Source organism: Chiroxiphia lanceolata, chromosome 1 (genome assembly GCF_009829145.1).
Source record: "Chiroxiphia lanceolata isolate bChiLan1 chromosome 1, bChiLan1.pri, whole genome shotgun sequence".
Classification (NCBI taxonomy): Eukaryota; Metazoa; Chordata; class Aves; order Passeriformes; family Pipridae; genus Chiroxiphia; species Chiroxiphia lanceolata.
In genome coordinates this window covers 113,369,220-113,394,120 of record NC_045637.1, presented here as the reverse complement: position 1 = coordinate 113,394,120, position 24,901 = coordinate 113,369,220, and the positions used below count along the sequence as shown (strand labels likewise).

The following is a 24,901-nucleotide window of genomic DNA, read 5'->3' as shown; positions in this document are numbered from 1 at the left end:
CTGACTGCTCAACTATGTCCCTGCAACATATAAAAATCAAATGACAAAGCAGATGATGAAAGAGAAACAAACAAAAAGAAATTAAAGCTGACTGGTGTCTTAAGCCACAGTAAATTGCCTTGTGTTCTCCTGTGCAGCTAGGTAGGGATGTTGGTACTAAATAAGAAGAAAATTAACCCTGTTCTTTTTATCTAACCTCAATGTTAAAACACCGTTTCATGTTGTCACTGCAGCCGTTATATTTGGCAAAACCCTTGGCTGCTCCCACTTTTCTGAAATCTTATTCCCTGTTAAAATCCAAGAGAAGTTTAGAAAGAGGTTAAGCAGCTCAATTTCAGGCATGTTGGGAGGGTCTGTTGTTAGCACAGTCCACAGCAGAGATGGGGTGAATTTAAGACCTGTGTTTCTTTTGGTAAACATGGTAGGAAAAGCAAAAGAGTTAAAAATCATTTAAACTTGCTAAAATACAGAGCCAAAACAACAGCCAAAGGCTATGGAAACAGACCAGAGAAAAGACACTTTTAGAATATAAAAGTTGTCACGAAAGTACTAAATTTCAGCTCTACTAAATAAAACATATTCTAAAGCTTTTTGTTTTAAAAACATCGCTGAGATCATAATCAATCAGTCTGGCTACTTAGACACAGCGCCCATCGGAGGATTTAGCAAAAATGAAGCACTAAATTATTCAGCATTTAAGCAATCGTGTAAAGAATGTGTAGCTGAAAAGGACAAACTGCAAAACAAGATTATTTTTCCATTCCTTCAGTATATACTGTAGTTTTAACTGGGCCTTCCAGAGAGATATCTAAACATTTTTTCCATGCACAGAATCGAGATCCCAGCTTTTAATCTTGTATTTTTAAGTCAAGTTACTCTAATATTTATATGCAACTGAAAAGGATGACCTCCCTGTCTAACTTCTTAAATTAACGTTTTCACTGTATTTACAGCTATGTTTTTTCCTTCTCAGTTAGGCTTTAAAAACCAATCAAAAAACCCCAAACAAACAACCCTCTCTCCCTCCCTCAAAACAACAACAAAACAATCAATCAAACCAAAACCAAAATCAAACAAAAAACCCCAAACAACCCTGCCCTTCTCTATTACAAATCTGTATAACGTTAAGCTTATAAATATTAGGTAAGTCTCATCTTTGTATACATGTACTACATGCAGACAGTACATGCATATGTCCAAGGAGTCACAGAGATAACCTTCTTCAGAAAAATACTATGTATTCTCAGAAAGACACAAATTAGTAAGTTTAAAAACTTCAGTTTCCTCAGAGATTTTTTTTTAGCTGTAAACGTACAAAACTAGATGAGATTTACATTCTCCATGAAGAGTTCTGATGAATTTTAGATATGCTTTAAAAAATTAGCTCTAATCTTCTGGAAGACTTTCCCTTTTTAAGTCTTCCTCAGGATTCATTATCAAGATTTTGAATGTCTTACAAAACATGAATACAAGCCAATTAGTGCTGGAGACTGTATCACAGCAGTTAATAGCCACAAGAACAATGACAAAATGGACCTTATTGCATGCAATTGCATGCAATTTTCATATACAGCTGTTAAAACCCAGGCAGGAGCCCGTAACACTGAAATTCATACAGAACTGATACTGTAAAATGTTGTGCCGACACCTGACAAGATGGAAAATGCTGTTTGTCAGTGACTGCATCTCAAGGTCACAGTATTAAACAGCATCAAAATAACTTGTTAAGGTGATAAATTTTGTCTCAAGCCCCCACCTCTTTTATTGTAGCATTGAATCTGGCATTGAATTTCCTTCTGGCAGCTGCATGAAAATACTAAACCACTCTCATGGGCTGAATGACACGATCTGGGCATCAGGGTTTACTGACTCATGACAGATGACCAACACACATTTCAAGTCTTTGATCACTGGCAGGGTTTCTTACTGATCTTTCAAATCACAGAATGACTTTTTAAATCACAGAACATTCTGAGTTGGAAGGGACCCACAACAATCATCAAGTCCAACTCGTAAGTGAATGGCCCCTACGGGGATTAACCCACAACCTTGGCATTATTAGCACTGTGCTTTAACTCCTTAGCTAATCTCGGACATGTTTGCTGCAAATTTCTAAACAGTAGATAACCTCAAATCTAAGCCAAACAATAATGATTAAAACAGCAAGACATCAACTCTACCTAATTATATTAGGATTTGTTTTTAAAGAGGACACTTTTTGAAACTTAATGCCAAGCATGTTTTTAGTTGCTGGTCGCAGAGTAAGCAGGAATATTGTATTGAAAAAAAACTACAGTAGATGTTAGTACTCATTCCAATGCAGTTCTGTAATGAGGAGATAGCAAAGTTGTTGAACAGAATTCGAGGCATTCTGCGCTGCTTAAAAACACAACAGTTTCAAATCATCATCCATTTCCACCCTGCCATTGTGACAAAAGATTTTCAGAGTTCTATTACCTCTTTTTTTCCCCTACCATATTAACATGTCAGAAAGCAAAATGTAACTCTGGCAGATTTAACCCATATATTTACCTAAATGGATAATTGTTACTCTTGTGACAGTCTTCAAAATAAGTCAAACATGCCAAAATAAATACCTACAACATGTGCCTTAAATTTACTTCCCCCCTCCGTTTTTCTAAGTATGTTAAATAGAGAGGCCTATATGCTTGTAAAGGGAACTCAACTATTCTGCACCAAAATAGACTTATAGAAAGTGCACTATAAAATAACACTGTTAAGTTCTAGACCTTGCATTGCTGAATTACTGACTTATGCTCAACTTTAATTCTTTTACTGCTCAACTTCTGAGCAGTTTCAGAGACTTTTATAATGTATCTCTTTCAGAACTCAGGAAAACTGAACCTAACAGAAGAACGAAAGCCCACCCCCATGGCACCCGAGCCAACCACCTTCCCGGTGGAAGAGTGGCAGGACTGGAACTCTGGTTCATTGCACAAGAACTGAGACCCTGCCCGGTGGTAACCATCAGGAGAGCAAGCTGCCACACTATCCTTGGAGTGCTGACACATTTTGCTAGATGATACTGGTTACTTCCCCTTAGAAGGAATGGTGACAATCTGCAGATGTATCCCAGACTAGAAGTGTGTAACAGCAACTACTTTCACTGCTTTTACACTTAAGCTCAGTCCCATTCTCCCTTGCCAACCCTTGCCTACACCAACCCCATTCCAGGTCAGGGTCTCCATTGCCCCAGTTACTTACATGGAAACATCCCATGCTCTAGTTCATTAAGGCTCTTTAGAGCTTATGTCTCCTCCTCCTCCAGCCAGTTCCAGTCATCTTTTCTGCACTGCAAAGAGGTGTAGTCACTGCTTTCTGTGACATTAGCGTCATTATCCTTCCAGGAATCGGGCTCTCAGTCGCATCCATCCACCTTCCCTCAGACTTTTTGTCATCTCCTCTACAACCAAACTGGACCACTGCTTATTGCCTCAAGATCTGTAAGGGGTCATTCAACTCAAGCAAGAAAAAACTCCACTACATTCACTTTTTATTGCCAATGACACCCTGCTTTCAAAGAGCTATTACAGGGAATATTGCTGGGCTACAGCTGATAGGACTGGCTCACTTGCTTAGCACAGAGGGGACATGGACAGGATCATCAATGATACATGGAGCGAGGGAGGTAACGTGCAATGGAAGTTAACTACTTAGAAGAAACTATCAACTGACCTTCAAAACCTACACAAGGAATTGCCAGTAATATCCCTGAATTAAAGGTCTGAAAAAGTCACAGTTCCTGCCTCAATGTTTTAAAACACACATTTGAAATCACAGTGAGAATTTTTGTTTTAAGTTTGACAACATATCAAACAACTTGACACTGAGCCTTTTAACAGGAGAAAACAGAGAACCACAACAATTTCCCTGCTCAATACAAATAAAAAGACAAGGCAAGTAAGCATTTGACAATTCCTCTTTTTCTTTTTTTTTTGCCAGTTATGATGAATTCAAGTGCAGAAATGTTAAGCAGTTGGTGTTTCTCAAAAGATATTTTGTAAAGTAGTAATCCAAATACCAAAATGCATCTTGGCATGTATTACAATGAAAAAGTGTTGACATACATTCACACTTTATTTCATGGTTTTTTTTTTCAAAGAACAAAGTACCAGTAAAGATCCATTTGCCGTACTGCAAACTCCTTGTTCTTATTGAGAAATACTTACTCTTGCAGACAATCCCACACAAATCAATGCTTCCTTTCCTTAGATGTCACATTAAAGTACTCAGGTTTTAAGTGTTGTGAATGGGATTTGCAATCTGTTATAGTGTAAGTAAAGAGGATTGTCTGTATTTATGGAGCAAATGCTGGAAAACAAAAAGAGAATGACATCTGCTTTAAAGTAACTGCAGACAGTACAACTGGTGTATTTTGGAATTCTAAGGCAATACTGTTGGACCAGCATATGAAACTGTGCTGTAGAGACCAAGTTAATGTACTGTTTTCTTCGTCAAAGTAGAAATATTCTGTTGTTTTTCCCTTGCTTTTTTGTTTTTTTCCTAATTCAGTAATAAGCAGCAGTATGAAATGCCAGTGTTGCCAGAAGACAAATTATGTATTGAACTTCTGCATTCAATGAATCCCTTAAGATAACATATAATGTCTGCTTTGAATAGCACACTCTTTAAGGTGATCTATGTGGCAATATTCATGTATATCAAAAATACACATGCACATTTTTAGAGACTCACAATTTAATGTATTTTCAGAATTCACTACAAAAATGCAGTTTCACAACTGCTAACATACATTAAACTTCTACAGTAGCATGGATGATGTACAAATGTCTTTTTCAGAACTACCAATACTGTGCATTGTGCAAATTGTCTAGGACTCCACTCCTTCTTGAGCAGCAGCTGGAAGAAAATTTGTATGTTGAATACTGATATCAAAATACAGATTTAAATAATTTACTCTTAAAAACATTCATATTTATAACCTCTTACAGAAAATAAACAATTCATCTGATTATCAGATATGTCTCTCAGTTTTTCCAGTTCCAAGGTATACACAGGTCTCCATCCTGCAGCACAGAGTAGAAATGTGAAATGCAAAGGTGCATGCCTTGTAGGTATGGCAGCGATTCTTCCAGCAGCCGCTTACAACAATCTATCATCTGTGCACTGGAAACACTCGGCTCCTTATACAGCCGGTCCAAAGAGAATTTTTCAGTGGAAGTATCAATTAGTTCTTTTTCTGTAATCATCATCCTAGCAAATGAAGGCAACACACAGTGACAAAGTTAGAACTTAGCATCTTAAAAAAACCGAAAAAACCAAACCACCTTGAAGCAAGCATTTCAATATATACTGAATATATATTAAAATTGGAAATAATGAAATAAGTAGGTTATATGCATGTAAACAAAGGTATCAATTCATGTACAGTTGGTACAGCTGAGATTTTTGTGCAGGTTGATACCTGTGTCTACTCAGAGGTCAGACTGAACATTCTCCCATGACTATGGGCAAAAGCATGCCCAGGGAGTCACATTTGAAAGCCTGCACCATGGTATCTTTTTGCTCACTAAGTAACAGGGAAAAATATCAAAATAAAATCCTATAAAGCTCCATTTTTAATGTAAGGGATGCAAGTACTTAAATAATGTTGAAAGTGTAAGTTTGAAGTATAAGATCATGTTCATAATTATTCTCATTTTCATAATTACACCAGTACCCTGTATGTCATCAAAAACAACAGTTGATAGGTACAGTCAATTGATGCACATTAAATGTGTTAGTGACTTCCTAAAAGCAGAATTATATGGATCCACTTGGACCTTATGATCTTAAAGGTCAATTCTAAGAATATTGAATTCATAGCTTGCAGATGATTTTTTCCTTTCACCCCAGAGTGATAAGACACCACATGGCAAACTCAGACTATTCAGAAATAAAGTTAATGTGTAGAGTTAATTAAGTCACTGGAGCCATGACTGATCAACTAATGCAGACAGTTCAGGCTCAGCAAGTCTCAATAGCTCAGGCACTGTGCCACACTAACACAGCTGTAGTTTCCAGCCAGCCTGCCTACAGAAACAGCACCGCTGCTGCCCTACTACACACACCCTGTGTTAGACCGGGGAGGTGAATCAGCCCAAGCTAAGCACAGACACAGCTACTGAAAACACATGAAAACACTACTGTAGGGCCTCGCCACCACTCCTTCCAGAGCTCAGGATGGGATCTCAGCGTACTTGCACAGCACTGTGCTCTGCTGAGGCACTCAGATCACTGTACAAGAGCCCAGTCCACCTCTGGCAGTCAGGGATGAATTGAGATGGTGAGTTAACCTAGGGCAAGCCTGTCCTCTCTGTGGACCATATCTGCACCACCCTCCTGAGTGCCTTCCCTAATATCGAGGCACAAGCTTTCCTGTTCTGTGAAACCTCAGGCTCCCTTGAAGGAATTCAAGTTAGCTGCACACAGGGAGAACCCCTTGTTAGGTGCTAACTAACCTTCTTCTAAACTAACTGACAAACAACTAGAAGTAATGATTCTGTAGTTGTCTCAATATTTTTAGTTTAGATTTTTTTTTACTACTGTCACATTGTAATTAACATTAATAGAAGTTGTTGCTTTTCTTATCCAATTAAAGGTATCTTCCTTTAAGAAAAACCCCATCTCCCCTTTGGAGAAGTAATTGTAAAAAAATTAAGCAATTTTGTCTTTTAAGCAAAGATCTTTCATATCTGAATGAAGTTTCTACAAGGTGAAGGAGGGTATTTTCTAACAACTGTTCGTGTTCACTGAATGCTGTCATTCTTCACTTAGTAAAGCTGATGGTTAAAGTTCTATTTTATAAACAGAAGATTTTTTCCACCAGAAGAGTATGAATATGTTCTTCAAAGTTCTCCTCCTCCTCCAAATAAAAAACATGACATGCAAAGATTTTAATGAGCTAAATGTATCAAGTCACATGAACACTTACTCCTCCTTTCTTTTCAGATTCTCTCTTGCTTCCTGTGCTTTGGCAAAAATAAACCATTGAAGAGCAGCTGGATCGCAGACCGTTGGGATCATAAAGTGTCCAAATTCATGTAAGCTTGGTGCATATCTGTCACTTATGAAACATGATGGAAGTAAAGAACAAGGTATAATTTTTTTAATGCAAGTATTTCCATTAATTACTTTCAGCATGAATTCTGAAGATAAAAGAATATAAATTAATCACTATCAGAATAATTGGTAAAAAACAAATCAAGTTTGGTTCATGAGACTACAGAAACACAATACATAATTCTTTTTTAAAACTACATTTCAAAATCAACTGACAACAATACTTAAAAAATATGAACACCAGTACGACAGCACAAAACTTTTGATTTACCCCAGCACAATACTGAAAGATAAAAACAGAACTTTGAGTCCAACTTGAATGAAATTAAGCAGGATTTTCTTCAGTCTGATTCCTTCTTAACCCACAAAATGCACTTAAAACCTTCAGAAACAAAACGACTTTGACATAATGAAAATCCGAGATTATATTACTTTTCTTCTTAGTGAAAGCAATAATCAGGGTACAAAAAAAAAAAAAAAAAAAAGAGTAAAAGCTCTGAAAGAAATAAACCTTTCCTGCACATACCTACCTTTCCAGAATCATTTGCAAACCTCGCAGACTGCGAGGATGAAAAGGCAGTCTACTGTCACGTAACTTATTACAGAAAGAGTTCAGAGTCTCGTAGTACTCTTCTAGAGTCAACAAAGGTTGCAGTTCTTCAATATATATTACTTGTATGCCTCCCAGAAGTTCACTTATCCGATCTTCCAAGAACAGCAGCCTTTTTTGAAGCTTATAATAATTTGGCAGTCTCTCAAAAATCTGTGCATACACACAAAACACATCTCCTATGTCACAGAGCATAAAACTCATTTTAATAAATTAAAAAAATAACAAGAAACTACAAAGGGACACTTAACAATACAAATATGGAACTCAAGGGGAAAAAAATAAAATCAAAGAATACCAAAATTGAGAAATATCAAATATATACATTTTGGGACTAAGATTGTAAGTATTTTTCATATTTATACTATAAAGGCACCACTATATATACAGAAATTAACAGTTCCAGATAAAAAAAATATATCATCTGAAGCCAAAATAAAACATTTATCACCACACTTATAGTGGTAGAGCTATTCCTCATATAATACTCACCATCTACCCTGTTATTACATTATAATGTAGCTTTCCATACAAAAAAAAATGCTGCTGCTGGAACAAGTCAAGTGATTTCAGAACAATCTCTTTAGAAACCTAGGAGAGTAGTAGAATCAGAACAGCTTTGGGCACAACAGAATTTATTGGTTCAGTACTTGCATTTGTTATGGAGAAAAATGGCAGAACTCTAAATATTGTACTTCTGATGAAGCATTCTAGAGACTGACTTGGACAGTATCCTACTGCTTTCTTCTTCTAGTAATTAGTAACAAAAAGTAACAGCACTTAGGACTATTTTCTAAAACAGGGTAGAATTGGACAATTATGTCCTCTACAAACCAAGTGGCTAATGGACCTGATCAAGATTTTCACTAACTTTTTCTGTGTAACATTTCACATGATCTTCAGTGCATTTTAAAATAAAAAGCCTTTGATTTCAGGTTCAAAGTTATACCTCTCTTTTGTACCATCACTACAACTAACTACACGCATTATTCCATCGGCATGGCATTTTGTGTAGATATATGACTTCCTCTGAAATGTTAGAAAGACCTCCTTGGCAAAGTTAGAAAGAGCATTTATCCTTTCAAGGAAGATAAGAGTTTATTTTAGTATTCATCAGAATGTGTAAGTTCTTAGTAAATCATTCACTAACAAACCATGGTTTGTTTTCTCTCTCAGTGAAACATATATAGGCGAAAATTCAACAACTAGAGAAAGAAGACTGAGTGCCAAGTTTTCATATTATTCACTGACTGGACTACAGAAATAGAATATTCTCATATTCTAGCAGGGTGAAATTTCCTAGTATGAAATTCCACCAATTATCTCCTTTAGAAGTATTTTTTGACAGAACTATCAATAATATTTCAGCAACCAAGATTAAAGAAAAATTACTTAAATGACATGTTGATATCACTACAAATTTAATTTTTGGTTCTTTGCATATAATACTTTATCATTTAGAATGCCAGAAAGCTTATCAACTGAACATTACACAATCAGCAGCAGAACTGGCATAGTCACTAAAGATAAATTTCTGCAACATCCACATTAGCTGCCTGAAAGAACAAAATGGACTGATGGGGTTGGTTAGTAGTCATTGACTGAAATCATCATTTCACAACTCCCTTTAAATCTCATATTTACGAAAAATCTGAATAAAATTCATTAGTTCTTCATGGAAATGAGCTCTTTATGGATCACTAAATATTCTGCCAGTGCTTGCTGCACAGACTGGAACGGTGCATAACAAATTAGTTTTCTTTGTATCTAATCAGGAGTAGTACTGACTTGTTAATGAAAGCAGCAGTAAACATCTGACAAAGACTGTTGTTAGTAACAGCACAAAGAGGATTAAATTTAGAATGCAGTGTACACAGTGATGCTAAACATAATAGCTAAGTGTTTGCTTTAAATTACTCATCAGTTATCTGCACCTATTAATATTTTTGTTATAGTTTAAAAAAGGATGTCATAACAAAAGGCATTATCATTTACTTTGAAATCCTCTTACTTTGGTCCAGTGATGGTGAACATCCATGGTCCCCAGCATTATGTGACCTGCTGCACTCATACCTGAGCGGTCTGTAAATACCACTGTGCGCCCTAGAGATTGAACAAAGCTCTTTACTAATTTGAGTTACTGCAATAATTCTCACAATGTATTTCTGCAGCACAAATGCACGTGAGTAGATGCTTTTGTTATTCTCAAAGTTTGAAAGAGATTCTTGAAAAGTCTAGCTTCGGAATTTTTTTTCATACAAACCTGACTTAGCATTTGCCTTCTCCCTGTTTGAACTTGATAGTTTTTTAGATACTTGGATTTTTTTCTTATGACTACTTTTAAAATAAGAGAAAATCTCAGCAGACAGCATATTTAAAGAATCTGTACAAATTACGCATACAGTAGGAAACGTTATATGTTTAAAGTATACATAAGTAAGGTAAATGTTGGTCAAAGAACTACTAGCACAGCCATTCAACACCATTTTCACAGAACTCTCTGCAACATGCAAGCTGTAATAATTTTCATTTCACATTAGGTTTTCACTCCTTTTTAAAAGGAAAAAATAGACACAACATAAAAGGATAATTCCAGTTGTATTTTTAGGGTGATAAATCAATTTTGAGTCTGAGTATGTTTTTTTAAGTGAAGTACAAAGATCCTTAAGAATTCTTTAGGGTAAGAGCACAGGCAATTAACTATTTATCAAAATAAGCTTCCACAAAAGTCTTCAGTGTGATATATTAACCTACAAGACAAGGCTTAAAGAGAAGCTCTTGGTCTCAGAAATCAGTTTTCCAAAATCCCAAAGAAAGAGCAGCACTGACTTTAAGGTATCTAGTCCATTCTTGTACCCTAAGGCAAGATCAACTGTACCTGTATAATTACTGACAGGTATTTGTGTATTATTACAGATTTTCAAAGATGAAGACTACAACTGGTTCACAAGACAGACTTCTTTAGCACTTTAAATCCTTAGCATGCTTAGGAAGAGAAACTAATTTGAAACCTGATACAATTTAAAATTACTACTTATTGTCCTACCCACTGTCTTTTGACAAAGGATTAGGTGCACCCTCAAATGAAAGCATCTCAAAACTGACTATCTGCAGACAGGCATAAAATGTGGAATTACAATTAGAGGAAACAGCTACTGCCACAGGTCAAACAGCTCTATGAGAGGAATGGTAGGTTAGGTTTACAGAATATTTTAGTTTTTCTTGAGAAAATACAGACTTTAATATAGTTGTTTTATGGAACTAAACATAAAAGAGAAGAGAAAACAAATACAATTTTAAAGGTATTCTTGTGAGTCCTCCTTATACTGACTCTTTAGAGAGCTCCTCACATTTTTGTCTTGAATCTACCATGGGTAAGTCTATTGCTACCTCTGCCCTTTCAGAGGTTCAGACTAGATTTTTTACCTTCATTGTTAATATTAAGTCTGGTGCCTTCAACTCACTCTGTTTGCATTTATTAAGAAGTAAACTAGAAGCTGAGTGTAGCGAACATACTATAAGGCAAGACCACCTTAAAAAAATACCCAGTAGCTTAAAAGTTCTCACCAGCTTTTCAGTAAGCCTGGCAAGTTTGTTTCTGCAGTTACGAAAGGTATTTACGAAAAGAACGAGAGCTCTGTTGTCACAGAAGACCTATGCTCATCTCTAAACAAATTCTGTATTAGGATATAGGAAACCAGCAACAGAAATACCTTTAACATTCTTTAATACTTCAGGTCGCTGTTGGACTAAGCGAGCTAGACTGTGCAGCTGGCTACAGCGGTGAGCAATACCCCAGCTTCTCTGCCACCTAAATAAAAATACAATTGAAAGCATTTAATTGTCAATATCATTAAAAAAAAAAAAATCACAGAAGTTGAGATGCAGCCTTATAACACAAATAAAATAGCACTTCAACAGTAATAAAAGCAAGTGCTACTGAAAAGCTGTCCATGTCATACGTTATTTGAACAGTTAAAAAGCCTAAATAAAATTTCACAGCGCTTCTTAAAGTGAGGCCAAAAAAACCAAAGAAAACCAATGACAGATATAAGAAAACCAAATACAAAATCTGGTAGACAGAACAGAACTTGTAAATCTCTCCACCAATTAGAAGGGGGTTAGTAAAAAAACAGTGACAGACAACTCTGTATTTGGCTCAGTCATGGAGCATGCAGTTTATTTGTACACTGTGTAATGTTCGTCCAGAGGAGCAAATACAGTATCTAAGGTTGGGTTTTTTTGAGTTCCTAGCCCAAAACATTACTATAATTCCAGTGGAAAGTTGCTATGTATTATTTATATTTTAAGTGGAATAATTTTTGTTAAACGATACAGGAGCCAGGTGTTACCTTGGTGACTTTAATATACGCAGTTTTGACATCTTTTCCATCACAGACAGATCAGATTTCTAACTAAATTGCAAAACATTTAAACTGAATTTGTCCCAGTGTATTGAAAAAATACACCCTTTTACAGAGTTGATATAAAACTGTCTCAAAGTAGGAAATTACTATTCCCTTATTGTACTGGGTCTGTCTGGAATTGAGTTAATTTTCTTCACAGCACCCATCTTTTGCATTTTTATTAAAACAGTGATCATAACACACCAATATTTTGTGCAGTGCTGGCACAGTGTCCAGGTCTTCATTTCTTCTTCCCACTCTGCCCCCCAGCATCAGCAAGTAGGTAGGGGTGGGCAAGATGCTGAGAGGGGACAAAATCACGACAGGTGACTCCAACTAACCAAAGGGTTATTCCAGACCATATGTTGTGTTCAGCAATAAATGCACAGGGAACAGAGAAGGAAGGAGGGATCCTCATGATTATTGTGTTTGTCTTCCCAAGCAAGTATTACACATACTGAAGCCCTGCCTCCCATAATGGGCTAAACACCTGCCTCTGTCAGGGGAACAGTTAATTCATTCCTCCTTTTGCTTTGCTTGAACTCACAGCTTTGCTTCACTAATAAAACTTCTACTTTAATCCACAAATTTTCTTAGTTTTACTCTTTCTTTTTCTCTTTCTCCCATCTCGCTCGGGGTGTATCAAGTGGCTGTGTGGGGACTTAACTGCTGGTTGGGGTCAACCCAGATTATCTCATTTGGGGAAATTTAACTAGCAAAATCTCACTCTTTGGGATGCAGGAAGTGGCACTAAGCCACAGCACTTGTGAGGCAATTTAATCTAATCCAAGTAATTCAAACAACTACTTACTGTTACCTAGCAATATCACTTTGCTTTCAGTAGCACCAGACGGGAATGTAAAAAGGTGGCATGTCTTCAGCTGTCCTAAACTTATACATGGAGTAAAGCCAATGACCCAGTTATTTTTCAGACCTCTGTGAACACTGGCAATATCACAAGTAACGGTTCCCTATTAAGATATTGGTTTGTCAGATTTCCAACACGCACATTCTTTTCTGAATTATAACAATATAACTCATGGAAGGTGAATAACTCTGCATGGAACACAATAGCTTTAGTGAATTTTAAAAGCACAAACTGTAATAAAATTAGATATAAGCAGTGAATAAAATCAAATGCACGCCTTTAATACTGCAGACTGTTTCAGAATCTTAAAAACCCTCACCACAGCACAGTTGCAGAGGATTAGAAATTGTGTTCAAAAAAACTGGCTTCAGCTTAAAAGAAGCCAGGGCCTTTTACAGGGTGAAAGGACAAAAGCATGATTTCAGAGGCTCCAACTCTCTCTTTTCTTTTTTTAAAAACAGAACTTAACAGACTGGCCCTTGAAATAATCCTCCAAAGTTAATTTTTCCAATGGTGAATACCTTCACTGCCATTTTCCCATACCGAACATCACACTTCAGAACATTCTCAGTCCAAGGCACAAAATTTAAAAAGGGATGGCAAATTATTTTCTGAAAATATTCTGGAGAATCAAGATCTCCAACTGTACTCTGCCCTTCTAAGGAAACATAGCTCCTACTCTGGAGAGTGGGAAACAAAGCACAAGAAGGAACATTTTTATTAAACATTCACACAATATGTACAATGTGCAAAGTTGCATTTCACTGCCAGTCTAGTTATCTTTGTAGATATTAACTTGAACTCAGGAAGAGCAATTTTAACCAGCAAAACACCACCCAAACTAACACATATGCACAGGTTCTATTTCTAGTTATGTGTTTGCCTCAACTGGAGCCTACATTTTTAGTTACAAATACAAGATCTCCTGGAGCAGATTGTAACAGGAAACTTTTGTCCAAAAAAGAATTCTTCTACAAAAATATTCAATGCAGTAACACTTTTTCATATATGAAATATAGTTTTTTGCTGAAACGAGTCTTTAAAGCTCATGGCGTAGAATTAGGCAACACTTTCTTGCTTTGATTGTCTTAATCCAGGTCCAACTGATCTAATTTATTACCTGATATCTGAGAGCTGGAGTTCATTACAAAGTTCAAATTTTAAACGTTCTAGTTCTTTTCTAAGCGGCAAACTCTTTTTCAGCTTTTTTACTGCACTTGCTCCGTTATCATCTAGCCAGGATCTGAAAGAGGAGGAAAAATGCTCAACAGTAGAAGCATGCTGCTGTATTACCTTTCATGCAAACAGTAAAGGTAACTGAATTCTTACTGCTAACATAAAGGTTTTATTTCAAATTACCAGGTAAAGGGATTTTTTTTTAAAATAGAGGATAGAAACTGAAATTGTTGAATGCTTCACCTGAAGATATCTACAAAGTAAAACCTGGCACTTAATGTCTTTGAAGGGGACTAGGGAATCAAACTGAACCAAAAGACACTGACAGTGTAAACTGTAAGACTTAGAGGCATGAAAAGGGTAGAGAAGCAGATTAGTGTGATTTCAGGGGGCAGCTTCAGAACGTTGTGTTTTAATGAAAGAAGCTTCCACGTACCTGCCTTTAAAAAACAAAGCCACGACAAAGCCCAACGGAAAACCCAAGTGACCATAGTACATTACCAAATACAAGAGGTGGTACTAGAGGGCTAGGTTAGGTAACTTCTACAGAGCTGACATGAACACAGATTAAATGAGTCAAAGTATAATCACAATAATCACAACCAGACAAACATGACTCATTAAGTACATCTAAAATTTTAATAAATAGATAATTCTATTTATAGGGAAAAGTTACTCTTTAAGAGATTTAGCCTTTGTTCATAGCATAAACTGATTTTCATACCCTTATTTTTACAAACAAATATTTCCATTCGAATATTGTATTCTGAGCAAAAAACTTCAAACTCAAGTAAAAAGAGAGGTCTAATGCCAAATGGATAGTTATTCAAAGGAGATTGTTAATATGTAACTGTTTGTGGCATTTCTTGTATATGTGTAAAACTAAGCAAAAATATTCTCTAGTATGTTAAACCTCAGTTAAGTGTTTTACAATTGCATATGTTAAAGCAGCTTTATTTGTGAAGTGGTATGCAGGACAAGGGGTATGCTTTGCTCTGAAGAATCTTCCTGCACAGTCCTGCATTCATTTCAAATGACACAAAGTTACAAGAAGTTTTTCAAGGCCACAAAATGTGTATGTGTCCCAAAATGAGCACCAATTTCTAATACACAACATGCTCCATTAAATGCAAGTTCAGTATGTATAACTGCATCAATTTAAATATTAAGGTTGGCATGATGAACAACAAATGAGGAGCACAACACTAAGATACCTGGCAAATTAAAACCTTTTAACCTCAGTTTTCATGTATTATCTCTCACTCCCACCAGAAAGTGATAATGAAAGAGTAACAATAAAGTTAGGAGCCATATAGTTTTGTGTTACAGAAGTACTGTAAGAGGTAAGGAGCTATTTGGAGCAAGTGGACCCTCTGTCTCCTTCTGAACTGCCACCAATATTCCACAAATCTGAAAAGCTAAATCAACCAAAACTGGATTGACCAAACATGACTGCTGGGCAAAGACACAAGAATGCCTCAGCTTAGCTGGCACTAGTTATCCCAGGAGCTCATTAGAAAACTCTCTTTAATTATAAAAAGCATGACAAAATTACATGTCGAACAATGAAGTTTTGTATTGTTCAGAATACTTATTGCCTGCCTTTAAAGAACTTGGCAGTAGAATAAGACAAATTTAGGCTACAAAATTTCTGTTCAATGAAAGCATTACATACATTAAAGTTGTTTCCACTCTCTGGGCTTGTTCTAGTTCCTCCTCAGGATCCTTGAATCCAGTAAACGAATAATAAGTCTTATCCCATTTGATAGGTCTGTTCACTGTGCTTTTTGCTTCCTTGTGTGGCTGAGAGTTCACATTCAAACTCTGAATATGCTCTGTAGATAAACTGCAGGAGTTGAGAATATCTAATACTGTGCTCAGGAGATCCCTAGTACGTAACGTAAAACTGACTGCTCGAAACCCTGTAAAATACAAGTATTATTTAATTAAAATTATTTAAAATGCATTCACATTTCTCTCCTTACATGAGAAACCAAACAAGGCACAGATAGTTGGAAATTATTATGATACTGTTATTTCAGTACTCACTGCAAAATTTACGTGCAGTTTAACTATGTCTCATCACAGCTACTGGGTCAAACTGCCCTGATAGAAAGCAAGCTTTTGACTCAAGAGCAGAAGACAGCTTCCACTTCAAATGTTACATTAAGCAGACTGAACATAACACTATTTTCTTGAAAAACAGTATGATTTTATTTTCTAGGACCTAGCACTAGGGTCCCTCACAATTCGCTCAAGTTTTTTAACTGTCAGGAAACAGAATGTAAAACTCATCTGTTAGGTAAGGCATATTGGTACCACCCAAGAAAAATATGCAGAATAAAATTAATCATAAGCAATATTCCAAATTTGGCAATATTTTTTGTAGTCTCAAAGGTAAGAGACAATGTGGTGAATCGAAGCTTCAGACATTATACAGCTTCTGCTTTACAGAATAAGTTCCTATTGATCCTACAAGTACCCTGACATTGTGTACTGAGGATAAGGACCCAACTGTTGTTCCAGTTAAACATGACAATGGTATTAAAAGCAGAAAAATTATCATTTACATCCACCTATGTTTTTTACTTTCTCATACTGTAACTTGACCTCAACTCTGTAATGTCTCATTCTTTCAATGCTTTTTAAAGCTTAGATGTTTAATTACTTGGGATGGTCCCAGCTGTCTGATCTAATACATATTTTCATGGTTTGACTGGATTTTATTCAGTTGAGAAGTCTTTATGACTGCACAAGGCTAAGTAATGGTCGGAAAGAATTTAAACACAGGAAGATACATTCTGCACGATATAAAAGCACCTGAAGCACTGAAGGATTCTTGAACATTAGAAGAGTTTGGTTCTGTTTCTCTTACATAAAAAGTAAGCTGAGTTGGCTTCAAGGAACGAAATCCTGGTTTCTGTAGGTTCTCCAAGTAGCCATTTAACCTCTTCAGAGAGTTTTCATTTACTTCCTATTTAAAAACAAAAACAAACAAAAAACCATTACAGATGATGAATTTGGTAATTTTTCATTTAAACCTTTTTTAATCTTACAGGCAGAATTAGTTCTTACAAAATGCCAGTTGCTCTTAGCAAGTAGTGATACAGTTTATATTCTTAGCATTAATAATTATCTTGCATGAATAAATCTGTATGATGTACATACTTGTACATTCCAAAACTCACTCTTCAGGCTTTCGAGCTTAAAGAAATATACTGATTCAAATATAATGCACAGCATTTCAAAGTGATAAAGTAGTATGTATTATAAATTAGTCTGGAAGGATTCAGTATTTTGTTTAGAACAATTAGAAAATATGAGTAATAAATAATGGATGTTTAGGGGCCCTATCCTCACTAAAAATAAAGGAAGTGCATCTTTTTGTTGCATGGTAACAACCACATTAAATTCTAACACTATGTTTGTCTCTCTGAGAGCAGGAAAACTAGAAAATTTCCATCCTTGATACATGAAATATTTACAGAAAAAGCATACTAAAAGATTGTTACCCTCTCTTTGGGATGCTGGCCAAAGAAATCTGGATGTACAGCAAAATAGAAAGGTCTGAGAGCATTGATGGCATCAGCTCCTGACAAAGTTCTTGCCTGAAGAACACACTGTAGCAATATCTTGTCCACACATAACCTAATAAAGTAATAAAATATTTATGTATGATGCAACCAATCAAGTGATAAAACAAATTACATCAGAATGTGACAGAATTGAGTAAATATTCACAACTGCAAGTATAATTTAAAACTGATATCAGAAGTTTGAGTTCTGGATTTTTCTTTCCCCTTAGGATTCACAAAGCTGTATTTCAACAGAGCCAATCCAACAGGTTCTAGAGATGGTGGATGCTAATGGCTGATTAAAGACATGTAAATAAGTACAGTAACTTTTCCCTCTACTTTCTCAAAGAAAAATTCCCCAATCAAGAAGTTCAAATTACAGATACTGGCTTTAGTGGTATTTTTTGTAGGTATTCCTACAAAATATTCCTTATATATTTTAGAATCTCCACGTTAAAAGCCAAACCTAGTATTTTTCAAGCAGTGCCAAAAGAATATTAGATTTTACCCAGGAATAATAATCACAATTCAGTCAAAAAAAGTTCTACGTTAGTTTCTGAGTTTCCCATACTTGTGTCCATTACAAAAAAAAAATAAATCTAGTTTCTTAAACATCCTTTTATAGAAAATATGAAGTTAAAAGACAATATTTATTTGCCTTTTAATCTTCACTGAATTAGAAGAAACAAGGACTAAAAGAAATTTCAGTGGTAGGAAACGAAGATTTATTCACCTAAGATTAGGAGGAAAAATTAAGTTGAAGAAGTTCTACGTAGCTCAGAAAGCACAAATTATTGAATACCTCCAACTATGCAGAAATTAAACAACAGTTCTATAACAAGCACACTTGTGTAACAGAGGACTGAAACGGAAAGAAAAATGAGTTCTGCATTAAAGACCACCAAAATTTCCTGCCATAGCTCAAAGGTGATATTCAGGTTTAGCAAACTAATTACCAAGAGACAGTGTATATAAAAGCAACAAGAAAATGTGAATTGGTAAATATTCAATAATAGGTTTCTCCTTCAGCTGATTTTATAAGTTAACACATTCAACAGGTCGTTTTCTGTGATTAATGTTTATTTTCATTTGCAACTCAGAAGGGCAGGGACTCTGCTCTGTCAAGCAGCAGAATGCTGTTTCACTCCTCACAGTATCATTCAAACTGCAAACCCTAAATATGTGGCAGATTGGAGGCAAAGCTGCTTCCAATTCACATAAAACTAGTAACTTTATTAATAATAGTTAGCAGGACTGTTTCACAGCTATTTGTTCAGCATCCTAGACCAAATAATTATCCTGGACACAGAAACACGTGAGACTTTCCTGACTGCTGTCATTAATTAAAAAAAAAAAAAAATCCCCCAAATCCCCAAATTTGTGCTCGGACAATAAGGAGAATTTTTCATTTTGGCCAATGGTTGAGTTGTGACCCTCACTTTACCTTTTTTCTATCAACTTTTCCAGCTCTTCAATTAGATACATAAAAGCAGTTCAGACTAATGTTTTCTGCCTAAGAGGTGAGGAAATATTTAATTAGTAGGTCTGAAAAGTCGGCTTGCTGAAAACAGAAGTTTCTGTAGAAAAGTGGGACAGAAAATCTGTGATGCAAGAAGACTGATGAAATTTCAAATCTGTTATCACTAACAATTTTCACATGTGTGAATTAAGTGGAAGAATTAAAAAAAAAAAGTATTACTGGCAAACACTTCTACCTCCTTCCTGACTACATCTCAGAAGCTCTAAGACTAGTCATCACTATAGCCCATGATCCTACTCAAAACAGCAGGAGATGGTGAAGTATCACATATCCTGTTTTTATGAAGAGTGAAAGCTCTCAATGACAGTGCCACAGTTGCTCAGTGAGGCAGGAAAAATATTTCTACCAGATCTGGCAAGAAAGGAAGCAAAGCACACTGGTGGTCCTACATTCTGGGTATGGCAACACCAAAATAATTGTCTTGCCGAGAAAAAAAAAATTGCAGTTGTTTTTTTTTTAGCAAATGGACACAGAACAGTAAAAGGAAAAAAATTTCTTTCAGCAAAGGAAAGAAAGTAAATTAACCAGTTTTCTATCTGAAATCAGTCTTGAGTAACAGCTATGCAAAAAAATTCACATCCTCCTAGACCTTGCCAGGAGGAAGAAGAGCTCAGTTCACTGTTCACCTTATTTATACACTATTTGCCACATCCACTCTTAAGCTACACTGCATGCTGTTTCCAGTAGTTCAGGTAAAAAGTTCCAACACACCTGGAAATTATTAATCATACTTCCAAGTTTATTAATCATAAAGTTCCATCTGTTATTCTAGAAGAAAAATGGCCAAGTATGGCTAACTTTAGTTCCCTTGTTTTGTATCTAAACAACACTGTCATGCTAGTAGGAAGGCTCAGGATTCCAGCCAGAAGTCTATTTTGAACTTGCTTAAAAGAGAAATGCTCAAAGGCCAAAATTAGTCTGCGTGACAGAAGGAAGAATTCATTCAGTGAAGGTGAAAGACAGAACTCTGAGGCATCTTTCAACTGAAGTGACAACATAAGTAAATTAAAATGGATTTAGAGAGATAAAACGCAAGAAAGATGTTTATGGCTTCACTCACAAGGAACAAGGATTGTTCCAAGAGGTTCATTTAGATCTGAAGAGCAGAGAAAGGCTTCGTATTAAAATCAAGGTCATAACCACTTTGAGGACAGTGTCTCCACTTCATGAAAGATATGAAACACAATCTCTACTACAACACATAATGCAATCACACTCTAGGGCTGATTTAATTTATTGATTAAATAATTCCCTCCAGCTTTCTTTTTTTCACATCTCTCTGAAGTTTAACTTTTTGGCTTATAGTTTTGGCACTGAAAAGCTTGGCTAAATTAAGCTCATAGTTATAGGCATATTCACACATTTTGAAACCCTGAGCTTTAATAACTCAATAGTGCAGTAACATATTGGACATCATATTCATATTTGGACTACCCCATCTCAAAATTAAGCTATTTTAAAACCCTTGTTTTGTTGAGAGCCTTTTTATTGTCTCACTCGAGGACAGGCATATGGCTTTCAGGGATTTTCAGCTGTGGATGCTCTGCTGAAAGCTTCAAGCTGTAAAGATGAGAATGTCAAAGAAATGAGCACTGATCAAAAATACCAAACCAGTTTCACATATATGCAAATCATATACAAAAACATACATACATATACATATGCTAAAGGTAAGTTAAGTCAGCAACATGCCATACCTTCTCACGGTTCTCAAGCAGCAAAACATTTCAGCAACTCAATAGTCAAGCCAAATTTCAGCCATCCACTAACTCACTTAAAGAAAAGGAAAAAAAAAAAATCCCGTTTAGTAACAAACAAGGATATTTTCCCCTGCTACTTATCAGTGCATTCTCTAAATCGTAAGTGGTAACTTTCAAAGTCACAACAGTAATACAAAATTGAGCAACCACACATAAAATCTAAAGGTTTGTGTAAGAATGTTTTCAGTTTCCTCTACTAACAGTGAGTCTCGCCAACATTAAGAGTCGTTACCGTATTTTGCTTTGAGGATGAATATTTAAAGGCATTCCAGTTAGGAAAAGAAACCACCCTAAAAATTACCTATGGACAATGTTGCCTGCTCTTCCTGATGTTCAGGTTTTGTTCTGAAAAAAAAGCAAAAAAACAGAGGCTTTCTTTAAGCACTAACACGTACCAGTTCATGGAATTCCATGTAAATTTTTTACTAAGTCCGAAACTCTCAAACAAATGATAATACTTTAAAATGTACATGCCAACTAATTTATCGAAGCATAATGTAAAAACAAAGGGAAAGACACTGTCTTACAACAGTGCCTTGAAATCTTTTATCAGAAGTTTGCTGGCATTCATAAAAACGAATTAGCAATTTTTACCAGTAACTTCTGCACTGTGCAACTGTAGGTTGAGAGTTTTCCAGCAGTAGACAAAACACTGGGCATGTCAGAGTGCAAACATGCACCTAATCATTAGGGATTAGGAGGGAAGCTCCCTATTGGCAATGTTTTCTTATATGTTTTCACGCACTCTTTTTTGAAAAATATACTTTTGTTTGCACTTTTCAAAATAACATGCTTGCTAAGTATGATGTTTTCAAGCTGAGATAAGCAGTTATCAGAGAAACACCATCCATGTTCCAATACAGCGTGATAGTTCCTATGACTCCCTTGCAAAACACTTGAAGTTTTAAAACTTAGTAATAAAAATATACTTAACCAAGAGGTTGTTTTACTAGAAGCAGATAGTGGGAGAAAAAAATATGCTGGGCTAATTTGAGATTACTCAATAATTTTTGTCTTCTGATTTTCAGCTAGGTGGGCAAGACTGTAATAATGTCATTTTTAGTGTCCGTGACAACAGTCCTGATCACAAACTAAGTTAAATACATTAACAAGCTCTCTGGTAATAAAAGTTTTCTCCTTCTGTAATTTTAGCTTCAGGCATTTGGGCAGAGGATGGAAAAAACCATCTCACTTAATCCGCGGTGACGCTTTATATAACCAGACAAAAGCATCATTGTTTCTTGCTTCAAATGCTGCTTGGAAATTGGTACACTGCTTAGTTAAAAAACAAAAGCTCCTGGTCTTGACCAAGTTTCACCTGCACCCCACCTCAAAGTCACTCACACTTGCTAACACAGAACAAAATATTAACTACGTACAGTCACTTAGCAAAACCCTTCGGCAACACGGCGCTGCACATCGCTGCTATCTCACCTCGGGCCGAGGGTGTTTATTTCGGGTGCTCACCTATACCCGAGGCAGCACTGAGGAAAAAGACTGAAAACAAACAAGATGATAGCGGCTCAGAAAATAAGCTCGGGCCAACTTCACTCACTCGCTGCTTGAAAGAAAACAGTGGCCCGGCCACAGAGACAGTTTTAGCTACTGAAAACAGAGCCCTGGTAAAATTCACCTTAAGATTCACTAAAGAAAAGGTGTTCCCAGCAGACGGCAGAACTGACAACCCCCGGCTCGCGGGCCTTTCGCACCCTCAGCAACAAGGCACGGGTAAGGGACCACTGATCCCGAGCCGAGCTCGAGCGGGCAGAGCCGAACCGAGCCGGAATGAACCGAGTCCGGCCAAAGCGAGCTCGAGCCGGGGAGAGCCGAACCGAGCCGAGCCGAGCCCGGTCGAGCCGAGCCCGACCCGAGCCCGGCGGAGCCGATCCGGCCCGATCCGATCCGATCCGGCCCGATCCGACCCCCGGTGCCGCCGGCCGGGCCCGCGCGTGCCCAGGCGCACGTACGGCCCGCGCGTCCGGCGCACGGGCTCGCTCCGACCCCGGCCCGCACCCCCCGCTCCGCCGGCGGGGACGGGGCCACGGAGCCCGGCCCGGTTTCAAAGCATACGCTCCCCCTCCCGCACCCTCCCACCGCCCGGGCTCGGTCTCGCACCATCCTCCGGTCGCCGTCGCCGCTGTCCGAGCGGGCCTCTCGAGCAGGAGGGCGGGGAGGTCGCGCTGCCTTCCCCGATCCCCTCCTCCCCTGCCCTCCCCTCGAGGAGAGGCGCGGCGAGACCCGCGGCCCAGCCCCGCTTACCGCCGCGGCCGGACGGCGCCCACCGGGGCTCGGCCCCATCACCCCCGCCGACGGCCCCGCAGGGGGCGGGCCCGGGGATTCCCGCCGGGGGGCGGGGCCGACAAGTGGGCAGGACCATCAGGCAGTGGGCGTGGCCACCAGCAGTGGGCGGTGCCGCCCCGGGGCGGGCAGCGCTTCCCCTCCCGGGCCCCGCTCCGCGCAAGCGCACGCACAGGCCCCGCTCCTCGGGGCTGCCGTGGGAAGCAGCCCTTCCCATTCCAGAGGGTCCTGCCTCGGGCTCCACAGCTGTGCCTGCAGTAGTTCGTCAGGGACGCGGAAGGGAAAACCCTCGCCACAAGAAATGTCTGCCGTTCTGCAGAGGGGATGGGAGCGGTTTATCCAAATGCCTGCGCACGCCTCACGTTGCCTTTCTGCAGAAAGAGAACACCAAGAGGGCGAAGAACCAGCCGTGAGCTCTGCGGTCCCGATGGGAACGCAAGAGCCGTTTTCGTGCAGTTACACAGAGATCATCGAGTCTAACCTCTGACCTACCGTGTCAACTAGACCATGGCACAAAGTGCCACGTCCAGTCTTTCCTTTAACACCTCCAGGGACGGTGACTCCACCACCTCCTTGGGCAGCCCATCCCAATATCTAATCACCCTTTCTGTTAAGAAATTCTTCCTAATGTCCAACCTAAACCTCCCCTGGCGCAGCTTAAGACTATGTCTATGTTACTAATGCTCGATGTACACATACATTTACACATCTATTTTTCTTCCAAGATAGCTGCTGTCAAAATGCAGCTGATACAGGGACATGGAACCTCAGAGCAAAAATGCCTGTTGCTGACAGAGTTAGAAAACAAAGGGATATTAACTGCTAGGGACTGGAGTTATTTGCATGCAATGTATTGCACTTCTAGGCAGAAAAGGTTAGAAAGAGGACTGACAAGGTTTAGGAACTAACTGTAGTTCAGTGAAGCTTTTAATCAAGTTAACACTCACAGCCCTTCGGGGATTTTCTTAATTTCCATAATGTGCAGCATGTTTTTTGCTTCACAACAGAAGCCAATCAGTTATGTAAGCAAATTGGTTGCATAATTATGCAGATGAAAAAAAAAATTTAATTGATTCAACAGAAAACCCTGCTGTTCATTTCACCTGGGATTTCTTTTAACTTCTTGAAGAATAAAATAAACTGGGAGACGTCATCAGCAAGTGGGCCAGCCAGATAGCAGCTCCATTGCATAGGGTACGTATTCCCAAAGAGAGGCCTCCTCCCCCTGCCCCAGCACAGAATTAATTCCTGCTTTTTAGTTAAGTCTCAGCACTTACTGTGTGACGGGAGTAGTGCTGTGGCTTTATCTGGTTGTGTTATTCCCTATCTGTACCCAGGACACATCCCACTGGCTCAGCAAGCAGCACAGATTTCCAAACTGAAAGTTTGTTTCATACCAGGTAAAATTATCGTCTGAAAAAGTTTGTATTTTGACCACTTGTTCCCTAACAGAAGGAGAATTTTAAGCATTCTTTTTGCTTAATTCTAAGTTGCTACAAGTGGCAATGGAGCTGTTTTCTCCTCACTCCTTTGTTTCGGTCCTGGATCTGCAGGTCAAAAGTAGCATCAGTTTCTTGGACAAACA

General features: G+C 37.9%; 1 protein-coding gene across 7 annotated transcripts; it reads right to left on the bottom strand.

Annotated features, from left to right (window-relative positions):
- Positions 1-3,497: 3,497 nt before the first annotated feature.
- On the bottom strand, positions 3,498-23,352 carry TCAIM (T cell activation inhibitor, mitochondrial). Of its 7 annotated transcripts, none has more exons than XR_004357597.1 (13): positions 23,134-23,323; positions 22,398-22,515; positions 21,320-21,363; positions 20,956-21,031; positions 17,656-17,791; positions 17,019-17,117; positions 15,819-16,065; positions 14,088-14,210; positions 11,407-11,504; positions 9,705-9,796; positions 7,614-7,846; positions 6,956-7,087; positions 3,498-5,235 (listed from the first exon to the last, which is right to left on the bottom strand). XR_004357597.1 is itself a non-coding variant. In XM_032691070.1 (13 exons), the coding sequence occupies exons 4-13, from the start codon at positions 20,982-20,984 to the stop codon at positions 5,010-5,012; spliced, it is 1,470 nt and encodes a 489-aa protein (XP_032546961.1). In that variant the 5' UTR covers positions 20,985-21,031; positions 21,320-21,363; positions 22,390-22,515; positions 23,278-23,351; the 3' UTR covers positions 3,498-5,009. The 7 variants fall into 7 exon arrangements, 6 of the variants coding, with proteins under 6 accessions (XP_032546961.1, XP_032546952.1, XP_032546942.1 ...); XM_032691070.1 differs by having other exon boundaries at positions 16,964-17,117; positions 22,390-22,515; positions 23,278-23,351; XM_032691061.1 differs by having other exon boundaries at positions 16,964-17,117; positions 22,394-22,515; positions 23,278-23,351.
- Positions 23,353-24,901: the final 1,549 nt, after the last annotated feature.

What these genes read in the sequence shown, in the direction of transcription:
- TCAIM (XM_032691041.1), bottom strand. Translation starts at nt 19,203, where the DNA reads ATGTATCTAATTGAAGAGCTGGAAAAGTTGATAGAAAAAAG. An exon ending in AGAGTGGAAACAACTTTAAT is followed by an intron (nt 14,211 to 15,818) that starts GTATGTAATGCT and finishes CTCCTCTTTCAG; the next exon opens with ATCCTGGCTAGATGATAACG. An exon ending in AGTATTAAAGAATGTTAAAG is followed by an intron (nt 9,797 to 11,406) that starts GTATTTCTGTTG and finishes TTCAATCTCTAG; the next exon opens with GGCGCACAGTGGTATTTACA.